The 24,291-nt window shown below is 41.4% G+C and overlaps 1 protein-coding gene across 3 annotated transcripts; it reads right to left on the bottom strand.

Annotated features, from left to right (window-relative positions):
• Positions 1-948: 948 nt before the first annotated feature.
• KBTBD11 (kelch repeat and BTB domain containing 11) lies at positions 949-22,053 on the bottom strand. Of its 3 annotated transcripts, none has more exons than XM_034436757.3 (4): positions 21,426-22,053; positions 9,646-9,694; positions 8,701-8,953; positions 949-3,801 (listed from the first exon to the last, which is right to left on the bottom strand). In XM_034436757.3, exons 3-4 carry the CDS (start codon positions 8,723-8,725, stop codon positions 1,829-1,831), a joined length of 1,998 nt encoding a protein of 665 aa, XP_034292648.2. In that variant the 5' UTR covers positions 8,726-8,953; positions 9,646-9,694; positions 21,426-22,053; the 3' UTR covers positions 949-1,828. The 3 variants fall into 3 exon arrangements, with proteins under 3 accessions (XP_034292648.2, XP_087738571.1, XP_087738572.1); XM_087882445.1 differs by having other exon boundaries at positions 9,646-9,691; positions 21,426-21,525; XM_087882446.1 differs by lacking the exon at positions 21,426-22,053 and adding an exon at positions 21,035-21,119.
• Positions 22,054-24,291: the final 2,238 nt, after the last annotated feature.

The raw sequence follows: 24,291 nt of genomic DNA, 5'->3' as shown, positions 1-24,291 counted from the left end.
GTGATCAAAGTTCAATTTAATAACTAAGTTATTTCCTTATGCATGTGTGCATTTATATAATTTTATGTTTGCGTTATGTTTTTCCTTTTATTATAAAAAAATAAAAACAGAATGTACTAACTTATGACATGAATTGCTTGGTTCTGGCTTATCACGATATTAAACCTAACCATTACAATCTGCACAATCTTAGTGTGATCTGTGAACCAACCCATGCTTTACTTAAGTCAACTCATCATGATTAGTCAACTTGTGGCTCAGCATGACATGCCAATCCAATGATTGGATATGAAGTGTCAGCTATGCTACTGATAATTTGAAAAAATCATTGTAGGCAGCATTTTGGAGGGCAGCTGATAGAATTAAATAAAGATAAATTAATTGAAAATATTTCTGTTCCAGATATCTACATGTATGAAAGCTGATGCTTTCCTTTCAACAGGCTTAGTAAGCAATGACTCAACAAAGGATTTAAGAAGAAAAGGGATATGACCTCTATATATAATGAACTTGACAAGTAAATTATTAACTAAAATAAAACCAGTCTCATTTACAATCCAGCACACTACCAGTGCAAAATGGAAATCAGTTGGCTTAAAAACTATCCATTTTCTTATTTGAGTAACAGAAGAATAAATTCCTCTTAAAAGATTCTGGACAAAAAAGTGAAGTCTTTCAATACATTTCAAGTAAGCCACAGTTGGTTTACCTTGATGGGTATTGATCTGCAGAAGATAGTAATCTTACGCAAACAAAAGTTTCCCTTATTGAAATTTTGTCGATACGTTCTTTCCTGACAAGTTGTAAAGATTTGAATATGCAAATTACAGTGCAAAACTATGTTTAAAAAACACAAATGCATGTTAAGACTAAAACTGATTATATATATTTCTGATCTTGTCTAAAAAAAGTTGTACATTAAAAAAAAAAAGCAAACCCAGAACTGAATTAGATATATTGGTGCTTTTTTTTTTTTTACTTTCCTTCTTTTTCCAACATATACAAATGGGAGAAATGTTACTTGTTTCAAACCTTAAGTCATGCTTCTGTCAAATCACCCACAATTGTTGCACAATGCCATGTCTTCAATAAAGATTCCATTAAACTTAAAAATGCAAACAAGAAAAGATGATGAGGTGGATGATCGCCTATTGCTTTTTCATACAAGAACTTTTTTTTGCCTATTAAAACTAGGATCCCTTCCCACCTTACATGCTCCTAGTTCTCCTATGGCTCCTTTCTTGCATCCAAGAGCAAGAAGATCAAGCAAAAGTTGCCTAGAAGAATCTCCTTTCAAAGATGTCTATGTACAAAGAGAACACTGCCATAGCTGAAATTAAAATGGGTTTTTCCTGGTTTTTACACAGATCCAACATACTTCTAGATTGGAAAGGGACGCAGATACGATACAACAATTAAATCTGTTCTAGCAGCTTTTCACTGGCTGGTTTACATGAGTGCCAAGAGATGAATTCTTTCCTACATGAAGTGCAGTAAGGAAGCCTCTGAACAGCTAGCCAACACTTTTAGGTGGAACACAATAATCCCCCACGATGGTGTGTACATGCATGAACTAAAGCCATTTCTGACAATGATCTCCTCTTTGCTTCTATACCCTCGAAGGAGTTGTTACATACTGCTGCCTTTCCACCTCGGATTATCTTCTGCTACTTCTATTGCCTTTGGAGCCCAACCATCATCACCACCCAAGACTGAAGAGCTTGTGCCAGCCCTTATTCATGCTTCAGTAAAAGCTCTACGTTGTTGACGTCACAGATAAAAGGGACAAACTGCATGCTAAGCAGCGACCCGAACACCAGGTCATCTCTCACAATGACAGAGGACTCTCTGGCTCCCCAATTTTCTCCTTCTCTGGGAGGATAAGCACAAATGGGAGGAGGAGACCTTTAGCATCGAAGGGAGTTTTGAGCAGTTCTGTATCAAAGGTGCCTTTAGGTCCCCCGTTCGCTTCCACCTCGCCATTCTGAGCCAAATTGAAGCTCAACATCCCAGTCCGGTTGACACAATAGATGGTGCTGCCCAATGCAGCACAGCGAAAAGGTTGGACCGGGCTGCCAGCAGGGCGAAAGGAAGCACACTGACGCCAGTGCTTGGCCACCGTATTATACTGGAAGACTTCCACGCCGACGCTCTGCCCTTGTTCCCCACGGCTGCTGCTCACATCGAAGCGGTAAATGAAGCTCTTGTAGGCCACCATGTCAGCCGAGCGGCGCCGGCTGCTGTTGTAAGGACACTCCTGCCACTCGTCCCGCTTGGGGTCGTACTTGAGCAGCCGGTAGAAGAGGGAGCCTCCAGACACGTAGATCTCCCCGTTGCAGGTGGTCGCCTCATGAGCCACAGCAAAAGCCCCCTTGGGCAGGGGGGCCACAGGGCTCCACCGGTCCGACCGGGGGTCGTATTTCTCCACCGTGAAGAGGCATTCCCCACCCACCGCGTAGAGATACCCATCCAGAGCCAGGAGCTTCAGCTGAGAGCGTGCCTGCCCCATGGGCTTGACCTGGCTCCAGGTATCAGTTAAGGGGTTGTAGCAAAACACCTTGTCCGACAGCTTGGGCCGCTGGTCGCCAGGCCCGGTGGAGATCCCGCCCGCTAAGAAAAGATAGTTGTAGAGGACGCACATGGCGCATCCCTTGGCGTTGGCCTCCTCGGGCAGTCGGGTGAGGACGCTCCACTCCTGGTCCGCCTCCTGGTAGCTGTAGAGCAGGGCGCCACCGTCCTCCAAGGACACCACCGAGGACGGGCTCTGCGGGCGGCTGCTCTCGCGGCTCTGAGGCCGGCTGCCGGCGCCGAGCCGCTCGAAGGCGTCGCTCACCTCGGCCACCAGCAGGCAGGCCTTGCCGGCCTCCAGGCGGCGCCGCAGGATGAGGTCCCGCTCGGCTCCGCTCAGGCGGCCGTAGACGGCGGGCTCGCGCAGCACCTGCAGGTAGTGGTCGCTCATGAAGCGGAAGGCGGCTTCGCGCAGCTCGGCCAGCCGCTGCTTCTTGGCCAGGCAGAGCAGCTGGTAGCAGTTGTCGAGGCTGAGCTGGGCCCGCATGGCCTCGGCGGCGCAGTGCAGGGCGCAGGGCATCTGGAGCACGCGGGCGCCGCTCACCACCTCGGCCAGGTTGTCGTGCCGCACCTCGCCCATGCGCGCCGTGTAGACGTACTCCAGCAGCAGGCGCAGCGCCCCGTAGCTCACCCCTTTGAGGCGCAGGATGTCCCGCGAGGAGCGGGCGCGGAAATAGTCGCTCTTGGCCGCCAGCACCGCTTTGTGCGCCCGGATCCGCCGCCCGGATACTTCGATCACCAAATCCGGCTCTTCGGCCGGCGCCTGCGAAGGGAAAGGCTGAAGGGGCGACTCGCCGATCGGATCGGGGCTGCCCACGGAGACCGGCGAGGGTTTGCCGCGGCTGCTGCTGCTGCTGCCCCCGCCCTCCTCCTCTTCCTCCGACTCGGGCGCCGCGTTGTTAATGTCCCACTGGTGCTTCACCACGCGGCTGCTGCTGCTGCTGCAGCTGCCGGACGAGGAGGAGGAAGGAGAGGCGGCGTCGAGCTCCGGATGCGGAGCCTGGTCATCATCGCCGCCGCCGCCGCTGCCGTCGCCGGACGAGCTGAAGCAGAGCGCTGAGCTGAAGCTGCAGGGCGCCTGCAAGGGAAGCTGGGCGTTCGGCCCTTCCTCGGGCGACACGATCGGCTCCATCGCCGGGGACCTCTCGCCGCCGCCTTCCGCGACCTCTCCCGCCTGCGGCTGCTCCGTCTCCCCGCAGCGCTTCTTCACCTCGCCGACGCTCCCGTTCTCACCTGGGGAGAGAACACAAGACAGGGCTGAGCGATCCATCGGCCCTCCCGCCGCCGCCCCGCGGCTCAGGACAGCTGCGCTCCTGCCCTTTGCACTCTAGTTCCCCGCCTGACGGAGCGATCGGGAGGCGAGGGGTAGGTTCGCCCCGTCGCTCCCCGCTGAACTTTTGAACTGTCAAGGGCAGCCAACTCTTCGGGCTGCCCGGTGCCGCTGTTTGACCAGGCGGGGCTTCCCTGGGTGGCAGCGTCGAGATTAAAGTTCAGGCGAGTCTCTCCGGGCCAAGAAAGGCGGGCCTGAACGGTGCTGGGCCTGCCTCTCTCTCCCCGCCCCCTCCCTTTCCCCTCCTGATTTTTTTATATTTTCTTTCCCCTTTTCATTTTTATCCATGTATTTGCTCAGGTATCCAAAACAAAAGAGGAAGAAAAAAAAAATCACTTTCTGCTAAACAAACATTTGGCCTTAATCCAACTCTTTGCCCATGATTACATCTCCATAGTAAGCACCAGACATGTCATGATGTGCTAAATTTAATTCTGCCCCTAGAGCAGTGTTTCCCAAACTTGGCTATTTTAAGATGCATGGACTTCAATTCCCAGAATTCCCCAACCAGTATGCCTGGTTGAGGAATTCTGGGAGTTGAAGTCCATACATCTTCAAAGGGCCAAGTTTGGGAAACACTGCCCTAAGTAATGGTCTCCGAATTTGTCAACTTTAAATAAGACTTGTGGACTTCAATTCCCATAATTCCCCAGCTGAGCTGGCTAAGGGAATTCTGGGAGTTGAAGTCCACAAGTCTTAAAGTTGCCACGTTTGGACACCACCATCCTACAGAAATGATATAACAATGACCTCTAGAAATCATGCAAATCTGGGTAATCTTCAAGCTTTGTTGAATATTATATGCTTATGAAGTTTTAAATAATTTATTCAAAAAAGGTTAATTGTCATGCTTTTTTGTTTGATCAGTGATGAACCAGTTGAGGTTTGTACTGGCCTCTATATTTTATCAGGCATTGGCTTTACTGTATTGCAAGCCTACATAAAGGGTTAAAAGCTTGATCATTAGGGGGAAAAAATGGGAGTAGTTTGCCAATTATAAATATACTTGGACCCTAGGCAGCTAAATTCATATACCTTGCCCTTTTTGGTTCACATCTGTTCATCAATTTTTTTTCAAATCCTGTTTTGCAAAAATATTAAAACGAATAAAGGAGTGAGAGAAGGTGGAATCCTGGCCTCTACTACACAGTACTTAGCATATCAATGATCTAAAGACCATAAAATTTTGGGGTTTGAAAAACAAAAGTTTAAAAATACATCTGGAAATTTCAAAATTGTATAACAAAAAAAAAAAAGTAGAGAATTTTAGTTATTTGGCATTGCATTTGCCATGCTGTAACCTGCCAACATCATTGCAAGGCAACTTCTGAAATCAAAATCTATTACAACAGCCTTGCTTCAATATTTTTACTCCAAAGGAAGATTTTTCCTGCAATAATGGATCACATTTACTGGTAACAAAGCAGCACAACTGCTCGTAAAAATCTTTTAAGACCTCTTTTAACTGTTCTAAATTGTGGGACAAATTCTATTATTCTCTTGAAACCTGGGCAATGCCCTTTGACAACAAAGGCTTGGCTAAGCTCTATTAAGTTTTGGTGGCAAATCTATATTTTAAAAACAAGGAAGGATTGCTTCAGGAAATGCCAAATCCATCCTTTGTAGATATGGGGTTTAAACAAAACTCAAAAAATTGATCAGATTGGCATTGATAATCCTAATTATTTACTTTCCAGAGCTATTTGCACAAAATCAGAAGCAAATTCTATGTGATAGCTTGGTGAATGAAAGGGTGCTACGAGTGTGTGCTTCAACACTAAGCCAAATCAGCAATATGTGTACGGCCTTTTTAGCATGGTATTGTAATCGTATTTATTATTTCAATTCATTCTCTACCGTTCCATCCGTGAACTGCTTAAAGTTAAATAACAAGAGTAATAATTTAAAATGGTTACTGGTAAATCTAAATTTAACTAAACTAAAAACAATCAGTGTAGTTCAAATGATTTAGAAAAAGGAGATCCTAACTCCTTTTCATAAATGTGGAGAGAAAGGGAGCTAACAGCAACTTTTAAAAAATTTCCAAAAACCAATCACAGTAATTTTTGAACATTAAACAGAGGTTGAGTTTGCAGAAAAACAATTATGTAACTGTTTTCCAAAAAGCCAAACATCATCAAAGCTTCAAATTTGGCATCAAATCATATACAGATTTTCAACTCTATGGTAACTTGCTATGCAATGTTATAATACTGAAGACCTGTCAACCTGGTATCATCCTCTCACTAATACCTCTCTATTCAAACATGAATGGAAAGAGAAGTGGATTTATGGTGTCCAATAGCTTTCCAAAGCTGATGTATAATTGAAATATCCATTAAGTGAGACTAACTTAGATGTCTTTTAACATTTTTATAGTTTGCAACAGTCTTATTAGAGAAATCTAGTCCATACATATAAATAACCTGTTACAGTACCAAATGATTTATCACTGTAATTAATTTAGCAATTTATCTACTTGCAATTTAGATTTTTTCTATTATTAATGAATATTGGATATGTGGACAAAAAGGGCTTCTGGCAACAGATGGGCTACATTTCATAAAAGTCTTGGAAGAATGGCTTTGCAAGACATCTTGATAAAGTCATCTGGAGGTCTTTAATTAAATACAGAGGGAGAGGATGGCCATTACTTAAAACCACATCCAAAACCAGACCTGGATATTTTATGGCCTACCGGCCACATCCGACTCTTCAACTGTCCCTGTTTGGTCTACAAGCTTGGTAACATCAGGGCAGAGCAGCGCAGGGGGTGGCGAGGGATGGCAGTGGTCCTCCACAACAGTCCCAGTTTCTCATGTGGACTCTTGGGAAAATTAATTGCCTCCCCCCCCGCCCAAAACAGAAGACCAAAAGCAGTAAACTTTACAACAAGGAAAAGGTAAAAGGAAAGAAAGAAAGTGGTACTCAAGAATACACCAGGAGATGCTGCAGAGGAATTTTTTTTTTTTTAATTTGATTTATATGCCGCCCTTTTCCCGAGACTCAGGGCGGCTTACAGTGCAATTTATACAAAGTCAGCTTATTGCCCCCACAAACTGGGTCCTCAATTTACCTACCTTAGAAAGGATGGAAGGCTGAGTCAACCTTGAGCCTGGCGGGATTCGATCTTACTTTAATTGCAGACAGCTGGTGTTAAATTACAGAGCTCTGTCTGTTGAACTATCCAGGCTCCTCTGGATAGCTTTAAGGAGGACATTAATTTAAGGAGGACAACATTAAAAGACTCAGGTGCTTATACAATGCACAGAATACGGGCAAAAAACAGGAAGAACTTAATCCTAGTATAGGATGGCATATGTGATATTGTAGGTATAATTGCAACTTAGTGAGACAGGATCTATGTTACATGGCGGAAAGAATGCAGTGGAGTACTTCAACTTCAGTCCTGGACCCAATAATTTTCAACATCTTCACAAATGATCTAGATCAGGGGTGTTAAACTCATGTCATCACATGACGTATTGGGACTTTTCCCCCCCTTTGTTAAACCAGGCAGGGGCGGAGGCAGCACATGACGCATCCAGCCCGTGGGCCGTGAGTTTGACACCCCTGATCTAGATGATAGACTAGAAGGGATATTGATAAAATCTGTTGATGCCACAGAGCTGGGGAGAAGGATGCTGATACTCCAAAAGACAGGTCAAGATTCAAAAATATCTTGATAGACTTGAATTTTGGGTCCTATCCAGAAAAATGTTGATTGATGAGAAATGTTAGGGGTCTGCATTTAGGCAGGCACATGCAAATGTTAAATGCCACCTGCCCTAGCATTAGTACTTGAGACAAAAATTTGGGTATCTTGGTAGACAACAGATTATGCGTCAGTTAGCAAAGTACCACAGGTGCCAGAAAAGCCAGTGCAGTTTTTGACTGCATCTATAATGTCAAGATAATAGGAACTGATAGCATCACTCTGTGTTGCCTTGGTCACACCACATCTAGAATACTGCATCCAGTTCCGTCCTCTACAATACAGTAAAGACACTGAGGAACTGGAAAGAGTACAGAACAGAGCAACAAAGATGGTAAGGTGCTTTGAGGCTAAACCTTATGAAGAATGGTTAAAGGAACTTTGTACCTTTAGCATAAAGAGGAGAAGGCTAAAGGGAGATACGATAGCTGTTTTTCTATATATGGAAAGAGGTTGTGGATTTATTCTCTAGAGAACATGAAGGCAGGAGAAGAACCAATGGGTTCTTTAAAGTAAAAGATCTCAACTGCAAAAATCCAAGGATCCAAGGATCTTTTATAGTGAAAGATCCAAACTTGAGGAGGAATTTTCTGAATGTGAGAACAATTATGATAACTTGTGGAATAGCCTACCTCCTGATGTTATGGGTACTCCATCACTGGAAGTTTTCAAAAAAAGACTAAACCATCATTTGTTCAAGATAGTATGAGGACTCCTATACTGGGCAAAGGAGTGAGCAAGAAGATACCCAAGGTCCCTTCGAACCTTATGATTTTAAGACCCTGATTAAATATTCCTCGTTTGGGAAGAGTTCTAAAGATACAAGACCTGTATTTCACCAATGTAATGATAATAGTTGCAAATGTAATAGAAAAATAATTTAGTGAGACTTTGCAATAGCCTATTTACTTAAAAAGGATTTACTTTGAGGTTAATCCTACAAAAGCCTATTCACACTTAAATCCCACTGTTTTTAACACAGCTTGCTCACTAATGTGCATAGGTTGCTGTCTTTGGTCACTTAAACTTGTCAATCAATGGCAGCTCAAGTGATAAGTTTTTTTTACAGAATTTTTGCTTATATTACCTGAATTTCTTGTGATGGATGGCATCCTTTGTATTCCTTCTTCAAAGGGTTTGAGAATCTGATCTTTTTTATTATGATGATTATATTTGACTGTCAGTGGTGTCAGATATAGGCATTCCAAAATTGTTTCAGTGGAATAAATTAGCTGCAATACTGTATATTTTTTTCAGAACTTTTTGTTGTGACTGCAAGACTTCATTCAGCTTCAAAGAGGTCTTCTGTTTATTAGGAGGCCATTGGCTATCTTCACCACCTATATAATTAAAAAAGAAAGTTGTAATGATCATTACTTTCAGAATGAAACAAGTACTGCAGTACATGTTTTGTCTGGAGTAATTCCCAGAGAGGAAGTTTTTATTATAATTGTATTCCTTTTAATAGTGGGGTTTGAATCCCATAAACTAAACACATTATTTTTTTTTTCTCCAGAGTTCCTTTGACCTGATGTAAGTCCCCAAATGGCAGTTCATTATCCTGTTTTTTTACCAGAATGAGAGAGTATAACATTTCTGTCCACTAATTAGGAAAACCCATCTAGGTATAATACCATACAATTAATCTAGCGCAGGAAATAATGATCCAGGGTCAGATTTTAAATTTTTACCCACATCAAAAGATTTATCCAGCCCATTTAATGTAATGAAGATGAAAAATATGTTCACTATGCAGTGTATATGAAATGAAAATCAGGTCCTGGATCTCAGCATAAAATTACAAGACTCAACATACATAACTGTCAAGTTACCTGACTTGCTAAAACTAATCTGTCAAAAGCAGTTTGAGAAAGGGTTCACCCCAACATTTTTGCCACTGATCAGTCACTAAGTCAAGTCTGATTCTTTGCAACCCCTCGCACACCAGCCTCTGGTCCTCCTCTATCATCCCCTTCTCCTTTTGCCGTAAATCTTTCCCAACATCAGGGTCTTTTCCAAGGAGTCTTCTCACCTCATTAGGTGGCCAAAGTGTTTGAGCTTCAGCTTCAGTATCTGTCCTTCTAAAAAACATTGAGAAAAAGTAATAGTTAAGAAGCTTGTCCTAAATCAGGTTCAGTATTAAGCAGTGGCCACATCAACATTCTCCTCTTCCATACTGCGGTGCAGACCTTATAATTTCCAGCTAATTGTGTTATTTAGCAAAAAAAAATGATCTAATCATGTGATGCAAGATATCTTGTCTCCAAAACAGCAATGATTTTGATATTAAGATATTATCTAAAATTATATTTTAAAAGCTGATGCTAAACTGTCAATGGTAGTCCAAACACACAGCATATCTTGGCATTTTTGCCATAAGGATCAAAAGCTCTTTAGATGGTTTACAGTTTTTAATATTTCAAAGTGTGATAGTTAACACTTGATTCTAATCACTTTCTTGATTATTTGTACTTGCACATCAACTTAGTGCTGATTCTTATTAACCACATAGATAGATTTCTCCAAGAGGCTCTACTTCAACCTTATCCTTCAAGTCTTCCAATTGTGAAGCCATTTTACTAGGGTAACCTAATAACTTTACAGTTACAATCACCAATTTATTTTTATGATTTAAATTTCCTCACAAACGTTTCTTAGAAATGGTGCAAAATATGCAGGTCAGTTTTCCTTTAGTAGCACAATATTTCACATTATTATTATTTTTTTTGTAAAGTTTTTTTTTTTTATTTTTTACACAAACACACACACAAACATACAATGTATTTTTGCTGAACAGAGTATTTGGCCTGTTAACAAATTTAAACAATTTTAGTCCTTTCAACTAAAATTACAATTTGTATACCTCCTTTTTGCCATAATATTTATTTTCATCTATTTTTTACCAATATTACCCTTAATATTTCACATTATTGTGTAAGTTTCTTTTTTAACTTTTAAAACCTTGAAAATAGATTTGAAAATAGATTTGCACATAACGGAAAATGTTGTGAATAGGAAGAGGAAGATGCAGTGGATATGTTAGCTGCCTTGAATTATTTGTAAAAATAATAAAAGTGGGATACAATGAGACAAAAAACTAAAATTACTAAAGACCAAACAAACTTGTCCCTACCTTGTCAAAGTGTCCCTCATGGTACCCATATATCAAATGAAATTTCTCTTGGCAGCCTTCACAAGTGACTTAATTAGATTTCTCAAATGCATGCATGCATAAATACATACATACATACATACATACATACATACATACATACATACCCCTAGCATACTGCAAAATGAAGTGAGGCAAAGTGTTAGCCTCAGACATTATTTTTATTGACAACATGCTTTTGATTATCACACAACTCCAAAAGTCTTTTTTTCCAGAAATAAAATTGTTTTTAACACCCAGCTGCTTGGGGGATTACCAAAGGGAAGTTCAGGAGATACAGATTATAACATAATCGCCACTTCATCTGATATATTTCATCTTAATTATTTGTAATTGGGCTTTAGTTTATCTGTCTCTCTCTCTCTCCCCCCTCCCATCTCTCATCTATTTATCTGTCCACCTTTTTTCTTTCAAATTGAAAGTGCTAGGGAAAAACACCTTTTAAATTCTGCTGCTATGTTGCTATCTTATTTATAACTTATTCATTTATTAAATTTAGCTGCCACCCATCTCATTGTCAAATCACTCTAGAACAATATAAAAGTTAATAGAAAACAATAAGAACATTAGAAGATGTTTAAAAGAATATTAAAATGTTGCTATGCAGGAAAAAACATTGCTGCAATTAATATCAACAATATTTGGATACTTGGAAGTATCTCAGATATAAATATTAGTCAAACACAAGTTTATTTTTTTTCAAAAAAGTGTGTGTGTGTGTATATACACACACACACAAGACTTTTAAAAATTTTGGGTTTTACTGATTAGATAAATTTGTTATAGAAATGGCTAGTTTATACTATTATGTAACTAATTTTTAAAAAGTCTTGTATATATCACACTATTCTCCAAGTCAGTGTTAAAAACACATGCCCACAAAATCTTGGATACCATTTCTTATCTGAGGATTACATTTTAGTTCTTCCACCAGTAGAAAGTAGGCTAGAAGGTTGTCAATTTCCTCTCCATTTCTATTTTATTTTTTTCTCTGGAGAGAATTTTTTTAAATTCTACAAGGATGCAACTGGAATGAGTGTCACTTCAGAGAAGCCATGCTCCTTACCCTTTTATAATGTTTTTCATTGTCTCATAATGACACTGTGTGTGCGTGTGTGCTAGAAAAGCCCTTATCCTGTGTAGAATATCAAAGGGAATTGTCAACATTCCATAAAATAGTTTACCAGACACCAGGAATGTCATAGAGGGTGGTTAAACTGGATCTGTGTGGTGCTAAATCTAATCTCTGGGTTAATTCCCTTGGTCAGTTAATTCAATTTTGGAATCTACACAACTCACATATCCCATGGCTCAGTTAAATGATGCAAACAACTATTATGTTAAAAGTTCATTTGAAGAGATCTCTACAGCATTGGGAACACATTCTAGAATTAAACAGGTTATACCAAACATAAATGCTTAAGTATCTACCTGAGATCAAGGTAGTTTAAAGTACATTTGACTACATTAGCCCTAAAATATTTTCACTGAATCAGCATAAAATGAAAAATAGATTTCTTTTAAAACAAAATAAAATCCTATATCAAAGCAAGGATTTTCTTCTCTGTGAAATGTAATATCTAAATATGGAAAGGGTGGTTAGTTTAACTTCTGTCAAAAACTCAACTTTAGAGCAATTTTGCCTCAATAACAGAATTCATCTTAGGTTATATCATTATAGCTATTCTCAAAGTGCCTATTAAAACTTTCTCATAATCCATCACTAGTCATAGCATACTCCCAGCGTGCGTAAAATAAGTATAATTACTTTAGCTAGTAAGGATATATTTTCTCTGACAATCTCTACAACCACAGCAACAACAACAAAAGCTTCCAACCACACATTTCACTGATGAGGACCACACATGCATAAGTACAATAATTTCTTTTAAAATATATCAAGAATGAGTTTACATTGTAACTGTTCCATTAGCAATGGCTTCAGGACCTTAAAAATGTTATAATGGAACCTACAGATTTGAGGTTAAGGTTGTTATCAAAAAGTGTAGAGTGTATTGGCCTCCCCAAACAATAGGATGGAAACAAGTTTTATTTCTGCTGAAGATGTAAGAAAGTTGATGCTTACTGACCCACACAATATGGTCATGTGATCATTTAAAATCTTTTTGGCATTGTATATTAAAGTATATTAATAGATTTATGGAAAAATCTTTAAATATTGAATGTTAATATAATATTTAGTTAAATATCAAATCTTTGGAATTTGATGGTTTATCAGGAATTGTGGTTGTATGAAGCATGAGTATAGCAAAAAGAATTACCATTAACGAATTGGAAAAATGATATTATTCCAGATACCAAGGAAAAGTTATTAGAAATGTGTGATCTGTTGTTTTAAAAAAGGCAATATTTTCTATCAATAAAATGGGCGTTGTACTTACCTGATACGCCCCTTGTTACTACATCAGACATTTTGTGATATTTTACTATGTCTTATATTATTTACTATATAGCATAGTGGTAAATTCTTTGATAAACTAGTGACTGTCAATAACTATAAAATATAAAATACATTTTTCCTTCTTAATTTGTATCTTTAGTTTGTATTTTAATTGTTTTCAGTTTCTTTTTTTTTAATAAGATTAAAGATTGTTTCTTTGGAAAAAAAAGAAAGTACAATGTAATTATGATATATAATTCAGAGCCAATGTCTGGCTAAAAGTCTCCAGACTCAGACTGTTGTCTTATCAAGTCTTTTATACACAATAATATCAATATATCAGATTTTTTGTGAGGTTGGAATTAATACAACTTTTGCTATATCTACACTCAGCTACATTATTCTCCCATTCCAAGCTGTGTCCCAAACCCAGATGGCTGGGTCATTTGTGACTGGTCAGTACCAATATGCAATCTGGTTTGCTAACAATAGATAACTAGCACTAGCCTAAAGCTGAACGTATTTCCTCCCACATTACAAAGGGTGAAATAAAGCAGAATAAAACTCTTCATTACTTGAAGTGTACCAGTTGCCAAAATAGGACTGGTGGAAAATTTGTCCCTTCCAACTCTACAATTCGGCCTGAGGCAACAGAATGACCAGGTCTGATAATGAGAAGCAGAGGGGGATTTATTATTTTTTTTGCTGAGATTCTTCATAATTGCACAATTTTTTCAAACATAGAAGAGTTTAGGTAGCTCTGGCTAGACAGAAAATCTATACTTTACATGAAATAAAATGGTACTCAATAGAAAGGTCATCCACTTCTGCAGCTTTTTTAAAAGGAACCAAGGATGGGGATGGGGATGAGGATGGGAATCGGGACAACCAGTTAGTGATTGTTTTAGATCACAGAGAGGGAATGATGGCCTTTTTATGACTTGTGGACTTCAACTCCCAGAATTCCTGAGCTGTCCACAAGTCATAAAGGGGCCAGCCATCGTTCCCCACTTCTGTTTTAGATCCAATGCATTCAGCCATACTGACCAGAGTTAAAACTGTTTAGTCCAGCTGTCTTGCTCCAAGATATAGTTTGGCCCCATCAATATTGGGAACAACAATAACACAGCTTCTCCAAGTGTGCCTTTCTTCTGCCTAACAAACATGATGTCGAAATAGGTCTCTTCTCCAACCAACTCAATATCACTCAGGTGATAATCTCTTACTGGCCAGCCAATTGGTGAAACTTTTGTGAATGCAATACTAGTCTCTTGGTTATTTTGCAATATTACCAAATTAAACCAATGTGAGGAGACAGATTTCTTACTGAGCTATACTCGGGTGAAATCCAGCAGGGTCTAGAGAACCGGTAGCGGAAATTTTGAGTAGTTCAGAGAACCGGCAAATACCACCTCTGGCTGGCCCCAGAGTGGGGTGGGAATGGAGATTTTACAATATCCTTTCCCCAGGAGTGGGGAGGGAATGGGAATTTTGCAGTAGCCTTCCCCTGGAATGGGAAGGGAATGGAGATTTTACAGTATCCTTCTCCTGCCATGCCCACTAAGCCTCACCACGCCCACAGAACCAGTAGTAAAAAAATTTGAATTTCACCACTGGCTATACTGGAATGCACATTAGGAGATTTTTATCAGGCATTCTCCACTATAAAATGAGAAGTGGGGAGATAATCAGGATTGAATGAGGATTCTATCTAATTCTCTCTCTACCTAGCAATTTTTTTTTTCAAGGAGAAAAGATTAAAATGTTGTGGATTTAGCCTCAGTAATTCAAGTTAAATGTCTATGCCTACTCCTTAGAATTGCTTCTAATTATAGTTATGCATAGGAGCATACTTCAAAAAGCATACACAAAACCGTAAGAAAGAGAACTCTTGACCTTGAAACTTATCAGAAACAAGTAAGCAGTCGCAGCCTTCACCCATATGATCTATACTGAAGAATAGTCCAACTGCAAAATAACACTGCAAGGGAAAAATCCACTAGTTCAATTCCAGGTAGGAGCAAAGAATTTATTTGGGTGAATTCAAAGGAAAGTTACTGATGGGGCAATAGAAATAAGGTCTTAAATAAGATCGCAGAAATTTACTACTATGTGATCAATTGGGGTTAGTTGACTAATAACCCCATTGTCTCTGTTTATGTACACTAGCTTGCCAATCAAAGTGGGTGGGGGTGTTGTTTTCACTTTGATTAAGCTGTTGTTTACTGCTTGTCTGGTGTTAATTCTGGTGTTAATCCATGCTTACAGTATCTGATTGCTGGTAAGGAGGTATATTGGTCTTTTTCTTTCCTTTGTAGCTTTTTTATAGTCTCTTTGGAATAATGTGTTTATCTCTATGTGCTTGTTGATGGCTGATTTGTCTGAATGCCAAGGTTCCAAGAATTCCCTAGCATTTTTGGATTTAGGTGCTCAAGTCTAAGAATTTAGGTGCTCAAGTCTAAGGTGCTCAAAGTTTCCCAGTTGAAACGATATGTCCATGTGTTGCAGGATTAATGAGTTTACACTAAATTCTCTGTTAGTTGGTGTTCATCAGAGGTGGGTTTCAGCAGGTTCTGACCAGTTCTGGAGAACCGGTGGCAGAAATTTTGAGTAGTTCGGAGAACTGGTAGTAAAAATCCTGACTGGCCCCACCCCCATCTATTCTCTGCCTCTCAAGTCCCAGCTGATCGGGAGGTAATGGGGATTTTGCAGTAACCTTCCCCTGGATTGGGGAGGGAATGGAGATTTTATAGTATCCTTCCCCTGCCACACCCACCAAGCCACGCCCACAGAACCGGTAGTAAAAACTTTTGAAACCCACCACTGGTGTTCATGGATGAGCTCTTCTGCCTATCTGTCTACAGACTGTTAAGAGTTCTCACACTATATAGTTTCTTTTTGTTTTTTTAGGCTACTGGAACTTCTGATGTACTTAAGATGTTTTTTTGAAGGCTCTGGTTGGTTTTTCTTTTTCTTAATTCACAACTGAGTCCAACGTTTTTGTTGCTGAGATAGTTATTAAGTGACTTTTGCCCCATTTTACAACCTTTCTTGCCGCAGTTTTTAAGTGAGTCACTGCAGCTGTTACGTTAGTAACACGGTTATTAAGTGAATCTGGCTCCCCATTAACTTTGCTTGTCAGAAGATTTACGAAAGGTGATCTATCACTTGACCCCAGAACACTGCAACATCATAACTATGAGTCAATTGTCAAGCATCTCAATTTTGATCACGTGACCGTGGGGATTTTCCAGTGATCATAAGTGTGAAAAATGGTCATAAATCACTTTTTCAGTGCCCCCATTGTAACTTTTGTAACTCAAGGACAACCTGATGCAGGGATGTTAATAATAAAGAAGCTACCTCAGGTGTTTATCTGTCCCCTCGTGATGCCATGAAATTGTAGTACACCAGTGATGGCTAACCTTTTTTTCTTTGAGTGCCAAAAGTGTGTGCGTGCGATAGCCCGCGTACACGTGCCCACACCCATAATGCAATGACCCTCTGCACAACCCCCTGCACATGTGCGTGGGACCCCCCCATGCGGTCCTGCCCTCCTGCACATGTGCACGTGACCCCCCCCGCACCCCATTTTGGGCCTAGCAGGCCTCCTTGAAGCCTCTGGAGGCCGGAAACGGCCCGTTTCGGACTTCCGGTACTTCCAGTAGGCCCATTTTTCACCTTCCCCAGGCTCTGGAGGCTTTCCTTGAGCCTCCAGGAGGGCGAAAACAGCCTCCCCCTCCCCGGCCTTCTGGAGGCCCTCCGAAGGCTGGAAACGGCCCATTTCCAGACTTCCGGGAGACCCGTTTATCACCTTCCCAGAGCCTCCGCACAAACCCTGTACTTACCTAGCATCCAAAATGGGTCACTTGGAGACTCCTGGGAGGGGATGGATGGCATGGGGCGGGGCGGGGCCAGCTGAAAACCAGCTGGCTGGTATGCACGCATGCGCGGTGGAGCTGACCTAGGGCAATGGTTTGTGTGCCCGCAGAGATGGCTCCACGTGCCACCTGTGGCATGTGTGCCTTAGGTTCGCCATCAGAGTAATAGGCTGTTATTTTTTTTTCTGAGATGTTTCTGATGTATGACAGTGTTATCCTTTTCATAACTTGTATTGGTTGTGCTGTTCTGGGTTGAGTGGTCAGGCACCTTTTGGTAAACTTGCATAGGTATTGATTTTATTGGAAGATGTTGTATAAGGTGATCTGTTTCTTTTTTCTGGTGTTCTGGGTTGCTAAATTTATGCTCTTCTAAATAATGTTCTTACATAGCTCCTCTTGTGGGAAATTGGATTATTACTTTGGTAATGGAGTTCCTGGTTAGCGTGAGTCATTTTTTGATAGACTTGTGTTTCTAATTTGCCGCTAACTTGCATGATGCAATCAGTGCTGTAGAAGTCCTGTCTACAAAGAATCTTGTTTAGCTTTGCACTTAAACTGCAGGACCAGAAGAGTGCACAGGAGATTATGGGACTGGGCAGGGAGCCATCTGTTCCCTGCCCTGGGTGCCTCAGGATGAGGTTGCCATGCTTATGCTGTGCAGTCACTTGGCCTTCTACAGGAGATCATGAGTTCATTTTTCCATTTGTAATCCTCCCATGTTTTCCCAGTGCTTATCTTTTTCTATTCCATTAAAAAAAACAAAAAACCCTGGAATAGCTGCACAATGTATTTTGATTTTGTGCTGCTTAGGATTGCTCCATCTGGAGGCATTCCATCGCCAACATAATCAAAATCTCTGCATGTCCTCATGTACTAATTTGGGGCAGGTGAAGATAGCCAGATGGATCTTTGACTCTTTCCAAGATGCTGGACTGATGCACCCAAATCCATCTCAATAGTTTTACATCCAAAGTAATTCAATGCTCAGAACAGGGCTGTTGACTTTAAGGAGTCTCCCCCTGATTAAACAGGGCAAGAACTGCAGCCTAAGCATTTAACACAAGAACTCATTCTTTTGTTCAGAGTGAAAAAAATGTGAATAGAACAATGGGAGCCTGAATATGGCTTTAGTACAGCTCATGTTAGCATTGTTATCTGCAATCTGACACAGACCTGCTCTTTAGCTTTAGTATGATACAGGTAGACCTCAACCTACGATCACAATTAAGGCCAAAATTTCCATTGCTAAGCAAGATAGTTGTTAAGTCAGTTTTGCCCCATTTTACGATCTTTCTTGCCACAGTTGTTAAGTGACTCTCTAACTTAACAGTTGTTAAGTTAGTAACACGGTTGTTAAATGAACCTGATTTCCCCATAAGGTGGCAAAAGGTGATCACATGACTTCTGGGACTCTGCAACCATCATAAATATGAGTCAATTGCCAAGTATCTGAATTTTGATCACATGACCATGGAGATGCTGCAATTGTCATGTGAAAAATGGTCATAAGTCAATTTTTTCAGTGCCGCTGTAACTTCAATCATTATATGAACTGTTGTAAATCAAAGATTACCTGTACTCCTCATTAAATTTAGCAGCCCACAACTGATATAGTAATCCTCACTAGATCCTTGAGCTACAGCTTAAAAAAATGGTCAGGAAATATTGTATTTAGGTGTGTGCAAACTACAGTATTTTGCTTCAAAACACTTCAAGCACAACATTTAGTGTGGAGTGTTAAAGGGATAGTTTTGAGGATCCTGAAAATAGTGTGTGCTCAAATCAGCCTCTCAGAGGAAATATGACAGTAACATCACCAAGAGGTTGGGTGAAATGGCTTCTTCCAATTTTGAGGCTTGCTTTTTTTCATATGTAAAACCAGCACAGTAAGCCTAAAGTACCTATTTTGCTTCTTATTTTGCATATTAAAAAAGCAGCAACTAAATTTTTGAAGATGCTACCTGTGAGGGCTCCAGGAGTAATAAAAATGTTTGCTAGATGGCAGGTGCCACTCTCCTTACAGCAGACACATCACTCTGCTTGCAGTATAACACACCTGATAGATGGAGATATGTTCCTCTCCCACGTCGCCCCAAAATACATGAGATTCTCAGTTCCTTCAGCTTATCTAGCCATCTTGAAAATGGAAAATAATCTCCTGCATTTGATTATGGCCTATTTCCATCTTGAACATTTTTTGTCCCCAGCTGTAAGTAAGAAGCTAGAAGGAACCAGAGGGTTGCTAAATGAAATTCTCTGGCCATCTTGATTAGGGTCATGTTGTACTTATACTAGGTTGGATCTAGATAACATTTCCTACAGTACATTAATATATCTCCTGACAGTTCAGCTTGCCCTGGGAAAGACTGCACACAGCTAGTTCAAATGAAAGGTTAATATGAAGCCAAAGACAATTGGAGGAAAAAAGTCAAACTACAAAGTATGTTTGCTATCAGAAAGATTAGACCTATTCCTGCTCTTGGTGAAAAAAGGAAGCAAAGTAATGTTGAAAGGGAATCTTTCCATGCTAGAGAACTTTCTGGATTTCTCCTTCAGTTCTTTAAGGAGTAAATATCTATATTCTTCTATGTGAAACAGCAATTAACTCACAGTACTATGGACAGGCTTTCTCAAGAAAAATAATCCCAAAGTGAAATCCTTAAAGGAGAATTCTGCAGGGATCAGTCAGAGATGGGAACAGTAGTTCCCTAAAATAAGCATATTTTAGAACTGTCCATTGGTTCAGAGATAACCTAATGCCTTTACATTGCAGCAAATGTATACTAGTGAACATCAGTTTTACCAGCCTTTTTGAGTCTGGTCTCTTCTATCCAGCTGTGCTGCAATGATGAATCCCAGAATTCCTCTTTAAAATTCTAGGAGACTGTAATCCTCAAAGATTTAACCAGCTGTTGGTAAAGACTAAATTGAACGTCTTCAGCCAACCATTTGCAGAAATTTATATATAGATACTTATTGGAAGCTTAGAATCTTATTCTTGGGAGGGAAAAATCTCCTATATATAATTAGTGTTACTTCTGAGTAAATATCAGGATGATTATATAATTATAAAATCATCAGCTTGCCCAGATGGTAACCTATTTTTGTCAAACACCATTTCATCTATCTTTTTTTTTTTTTTTTTTTTTTTTTTTTTGGAGACTGAGATGCTGGGACTGACAGGTTATCCTAAAATTTAGAAATTAGGCATGTTTGCATGTTGTTTGTTAATGAACCATTAGGATTTCATCTGAGTGTAAGGATTGTGAGAAGCAGGAATAGGTCTTAATTTGGAGGGCAACTGCATCTACACCTTGAGTAGTGAGGCTCTACCAAACCAACCTACCTTCCAAGCCTATCTTTAGTTCCCCTAAATTCAATTGTACCTTTTACTTTGATATGCAAAAGTAACAGAATTCAAATTGGAGAGGAGAGATGGAGATTGTAAAACAGCTGTTTTACAGTAATGTTCTGGCATTTCTTAAGAATTGCTAAGTACCATGATTCAAGGAGTGGTGGTTGTCTAAGGCTTAGTGGTTTGGGATGGGGGAGGAGTGAAGGGTCGAAACAATTATTAAAAACATTAAGACAAATCAATGACAATATGTACTTTTTCCATAAGGGAAGAGGCAAGTTGGAATAACGACGACAGACCACGCATCAGTCTAACACAAAGCAAAATCTAAAAAGAAATCAAAATGCAAGCAACCCAACGAAAATGACAGGAAAGTTCTCTGCTTATTTGAAGGGTTTGGCGAGAAAGAGCCAGCGCACCGGAGAGGAGGATGAATGCCCAGTGCGGGTGAGAGCATGCTCAGTGCAGCTGCGGTCCGACTGTACAGGCGGTGAAATGGATTAGTGGAAGGGGGTGGGGAAGCCAGAATCAAGGGGGAGATCTGGATCCACAATCTCGATTAAGGAAGAGATTTCTCCCTCGGTCGTCCCTGGCTGGCTAGCTCGCTCTCACCTCCCCGGCTTCCAGGCTGCAATTCCGAACGATGCATTTACCAGGGACGAGCCAAGGCTTAGGGTTCCTCCGGGAGGATCCAGTTCGTGCAAAGCGCCAACCTCTCATCTCCCCGCTCCCCAGTAAGCAAGACCTTTCCAGCTAAAGCCCAGGATCAATCCGAATTAAATGGGAGCCGGGGAAGAGCAAGCCGGCAAAACAGCAGAGTCTCCCCGGCTTGCTTTGCTTGGGGATCGCCGCGGGGCCCTGCGGGGGAAGCTGCGTAAAAGCGCAGCCTATTCCCAAACCCCGGCGCGCCAGGTACGGCACCCCCGCAGCGTATGGCTCGCTTCCTCTCTGCCCGCGCCCCGATCGCCGCGGGAGAAGTTGCGGGGAGTGCCCGCCTCCTCACCTTGGGCCGGCCTGTCAGGCGGGCGTCCCGTCGTCCACTCGTGAAAGCGGCTCTCCCGTCCGGCTGCAACCCTCGCAGTCAACGGCAGGCTGAGGAGGAGGCGCCGCCGCCGCCGCCGCCCCCTCCGACGGAGCGCAAAACCGCGCCGTTTCCGCCTTCAAGGCAGCGCGGGGAGAGATGCGCCTGACCGCCCATGACGACGCAGCGTCGCCGCCGCTGCCGCTGAGGGAAAACCTCCCAGAGTCCCAGGTTTAACGTTTAGCCGGCCGCTCTGAGTTCTCCCGGCCACGCTTCGGGCAGGAGAGCGTTGCCGCGCCGTCTCCGGCTCGCCCGGATCTCCCGGAGAAATCCGCGGGCTGGTGGCTCCGCCCGCGCGCCCGCGCCTGTGTGGATGATGCAGGAGCGGGTGCCGGAGCGCGCGCTTCCCCCCCCCAAAAAAAGAGGCGAGCCGCGCGTGTGCGCATGGAGACTCGATGGAGGCTGGCCGGGTCTAAGGGAGCTCGGCTCCTACCAAGCCGCCCCTCAGAGAAGGAAGTCCTTTGTTTGGAAATGGCTGCTTCTTCCCGGCCGCCACCGGCGCCCGAGCATCGCCCTGCGCGCCCTTGAGCCTTTGTTTTATCCGCGGGCTGGATGGATCGCGCCTGGCGCCGCCCTGGCAAGCCCCGCTTGCGCGACGCGATCCTAACCTGTAGATTCACTGGCTTTCTTCCGAGAAACTACGTTATAGAATTGTAGCTGAGGTTGCCTAAGTTGGGTAACGAAACGTCTGCAAGAAAACAACCAGAACCCCTCATTTCAACCCTTTTCAAATGTTCTCCTTTATCAGAATTGTAGTTTTTGTTAATAGTCTAGTTGTCCTTAATTGACACGAAAAAGCCATCTCCTGATGTGCCGCACCTCGTTTGGAGCTCTGGTCCCCAGAGGGAAAGTGGCTTTTCACAGTAGGTGAAAAAAAGCAAATACTGAACACCTGTGGCTGCTCCTGTGCAAAAACACAAGCTATGTATCAGGATCGTAATTGTACTTGCTTTGCTCCCTAGCACTCCATTTCGCTTTCCACGAGAGTAAGTGGGTTGGGATTGGGGTAATAATACAGTTTATTAGCATAAAGCCCCATCTCTTCTCCTGCATCCCAGCGTTGCAAGATCTACAAGGCTTTTCTCAATCTGGTACCTAATCATACTTCAAAGATTGCCAATAGGGTTGAGCTTCTTTCAGCCCTATCCCTGAGGTGTAATCATCTTATCACAGGTTACCAGAGATTCCCCTGCCCATGTTGAAAGTAGTCGAAGACTTTGCAAGGACAGTCTTAATCTGTTACATTTCATTTCCTTCATCAAAACCTGTTGTGTGCCATCACCCATCACTTGCTGTAAAATCAGGGACCAGAAGGGGATGGGAATCAGAAGTTCAGGCAGCTGATGTGTGTGTGTCCCCTCTCCATCTCTGTTCAGCCGCATCCAGCACCTTTCCACCGTTTCCTAAAAGGATGGACTATCTTGCTCCCGAGTGGAGCTTTCTCCCCTAAGAACTTTTTAATTCTGGAATGTAAAAAGGTCCATAATAAACAACTTTCAAGTTGTCTTATTCACACGTGAGAAACAAGATGAAGGCATGCATGAGACCCTTTCCTAAATATTACCAAGACACATTTTAGCCATGATTGTGTACAAGTGGAAGACAGTGGCATTATCAGCTGAGTGAACCAAATGATCAAAAATTTAACAATTAAAATAGGAATTTACACTACTTAATAATGCACAAATTGCTGGAAGAGTAAAGAGTCACCTGAAGAAAGAAGAAAATGGGAAAAATGACTAAGTTTGAAATGCTTATTCAGAATGAATATCATGTGTTGGGATGCATTCAAGATTGATACTGAAATATGGCAGAGAGACAGAATAAATTAAATATTGCATGTTCAAATGGATGTAAAACCTCAAATAAATGAGAATAATAATGGGAAGAGGTATGGGCGGAAAACCCATGAAATGTATTCCAAGGCACAGTTTGGGGAAATTAGTATAAAATGTTTTATAGATGAGTATAAGTCCAAGATAGACAAACCATAAAATAATAGTTATTAATAGCAAATGCTGTTAAGAAAAAAAAAATGAATGTTTTCTCACATGTAGTGATTATGCAAAAATCCTCAAAATTTAGCATAAATTTGGAAAAGTAAAATTTGCCAATAATATAAAAATGGGAGAACCAAAATTGGAGAATATTTAGCAATGGCAAAACTGATAAACACAGCACAAATATTTAAGCAATAGTTAGTGGTTGGGGGGAAAGGGGGAAGGGAAAAATATGTTACTGAATGTTCCTCTTCACAGCATGTTTGTTGTTTTATTCTTTGCTTTTTGCATGTTTATTCCTGTGTAATTTTTGGTTTGGTTTATGCATTTTTAAAAAAGTATTTTACTATGAAGGGGGTGATTCCTGCAACCTTGAAGGAGGTTGTAGTAGTCCTCCTCAACTCACCCCACCCTGGATACAGCTGTATTGGACAATTATCATCCTCTCTCCAGCCCCCCTTGTTGAGATTGTGTTAGGAAGGCAATAACAAAAGTATTTCACAGGAAATGGATTGTAAGTTTTTTTAAAATTCCGTGATGCCTGTTAGTGTCAATTCTTATAATGACCTGGAGAACAGTTTCAGTATAGCAGATTCCTGGTGTATATAAATCAGGAATCTGCTGTACTGAAACTAAATTCTAACTGCTCAGCCTTGGTACTTGGCAAAGTTAACTCTTCGCTTATTTACACACTTGGCATTGTGTGTGAACCAAAGGATAGCAACCCATATTTTCCAGGTCATTATAAGAATTGACACTAACAGACATCACGGAACTTTAAAAAACTT

The sequence above is a fragment of the Pantherophis guttatus genome, chromosome 1 (assembly GCF_059756535.1).
Source record: "Pantherophis guttatus breed Tessera chromosome 1, ASM5975653v1, whole genome shotgun sequence".
Lineage (NCBI taxonomy): Eukaryota > Metazoa > Chordata > Lepidosauria > Squamata > Colubridae > Pantherophis > Pantherophis guttatus.
The sequence above is the reverse complement of the archived record's forward strand: the minus strand, read 5'-3'. Positions and strand labels throughout refer to the sequence as shown.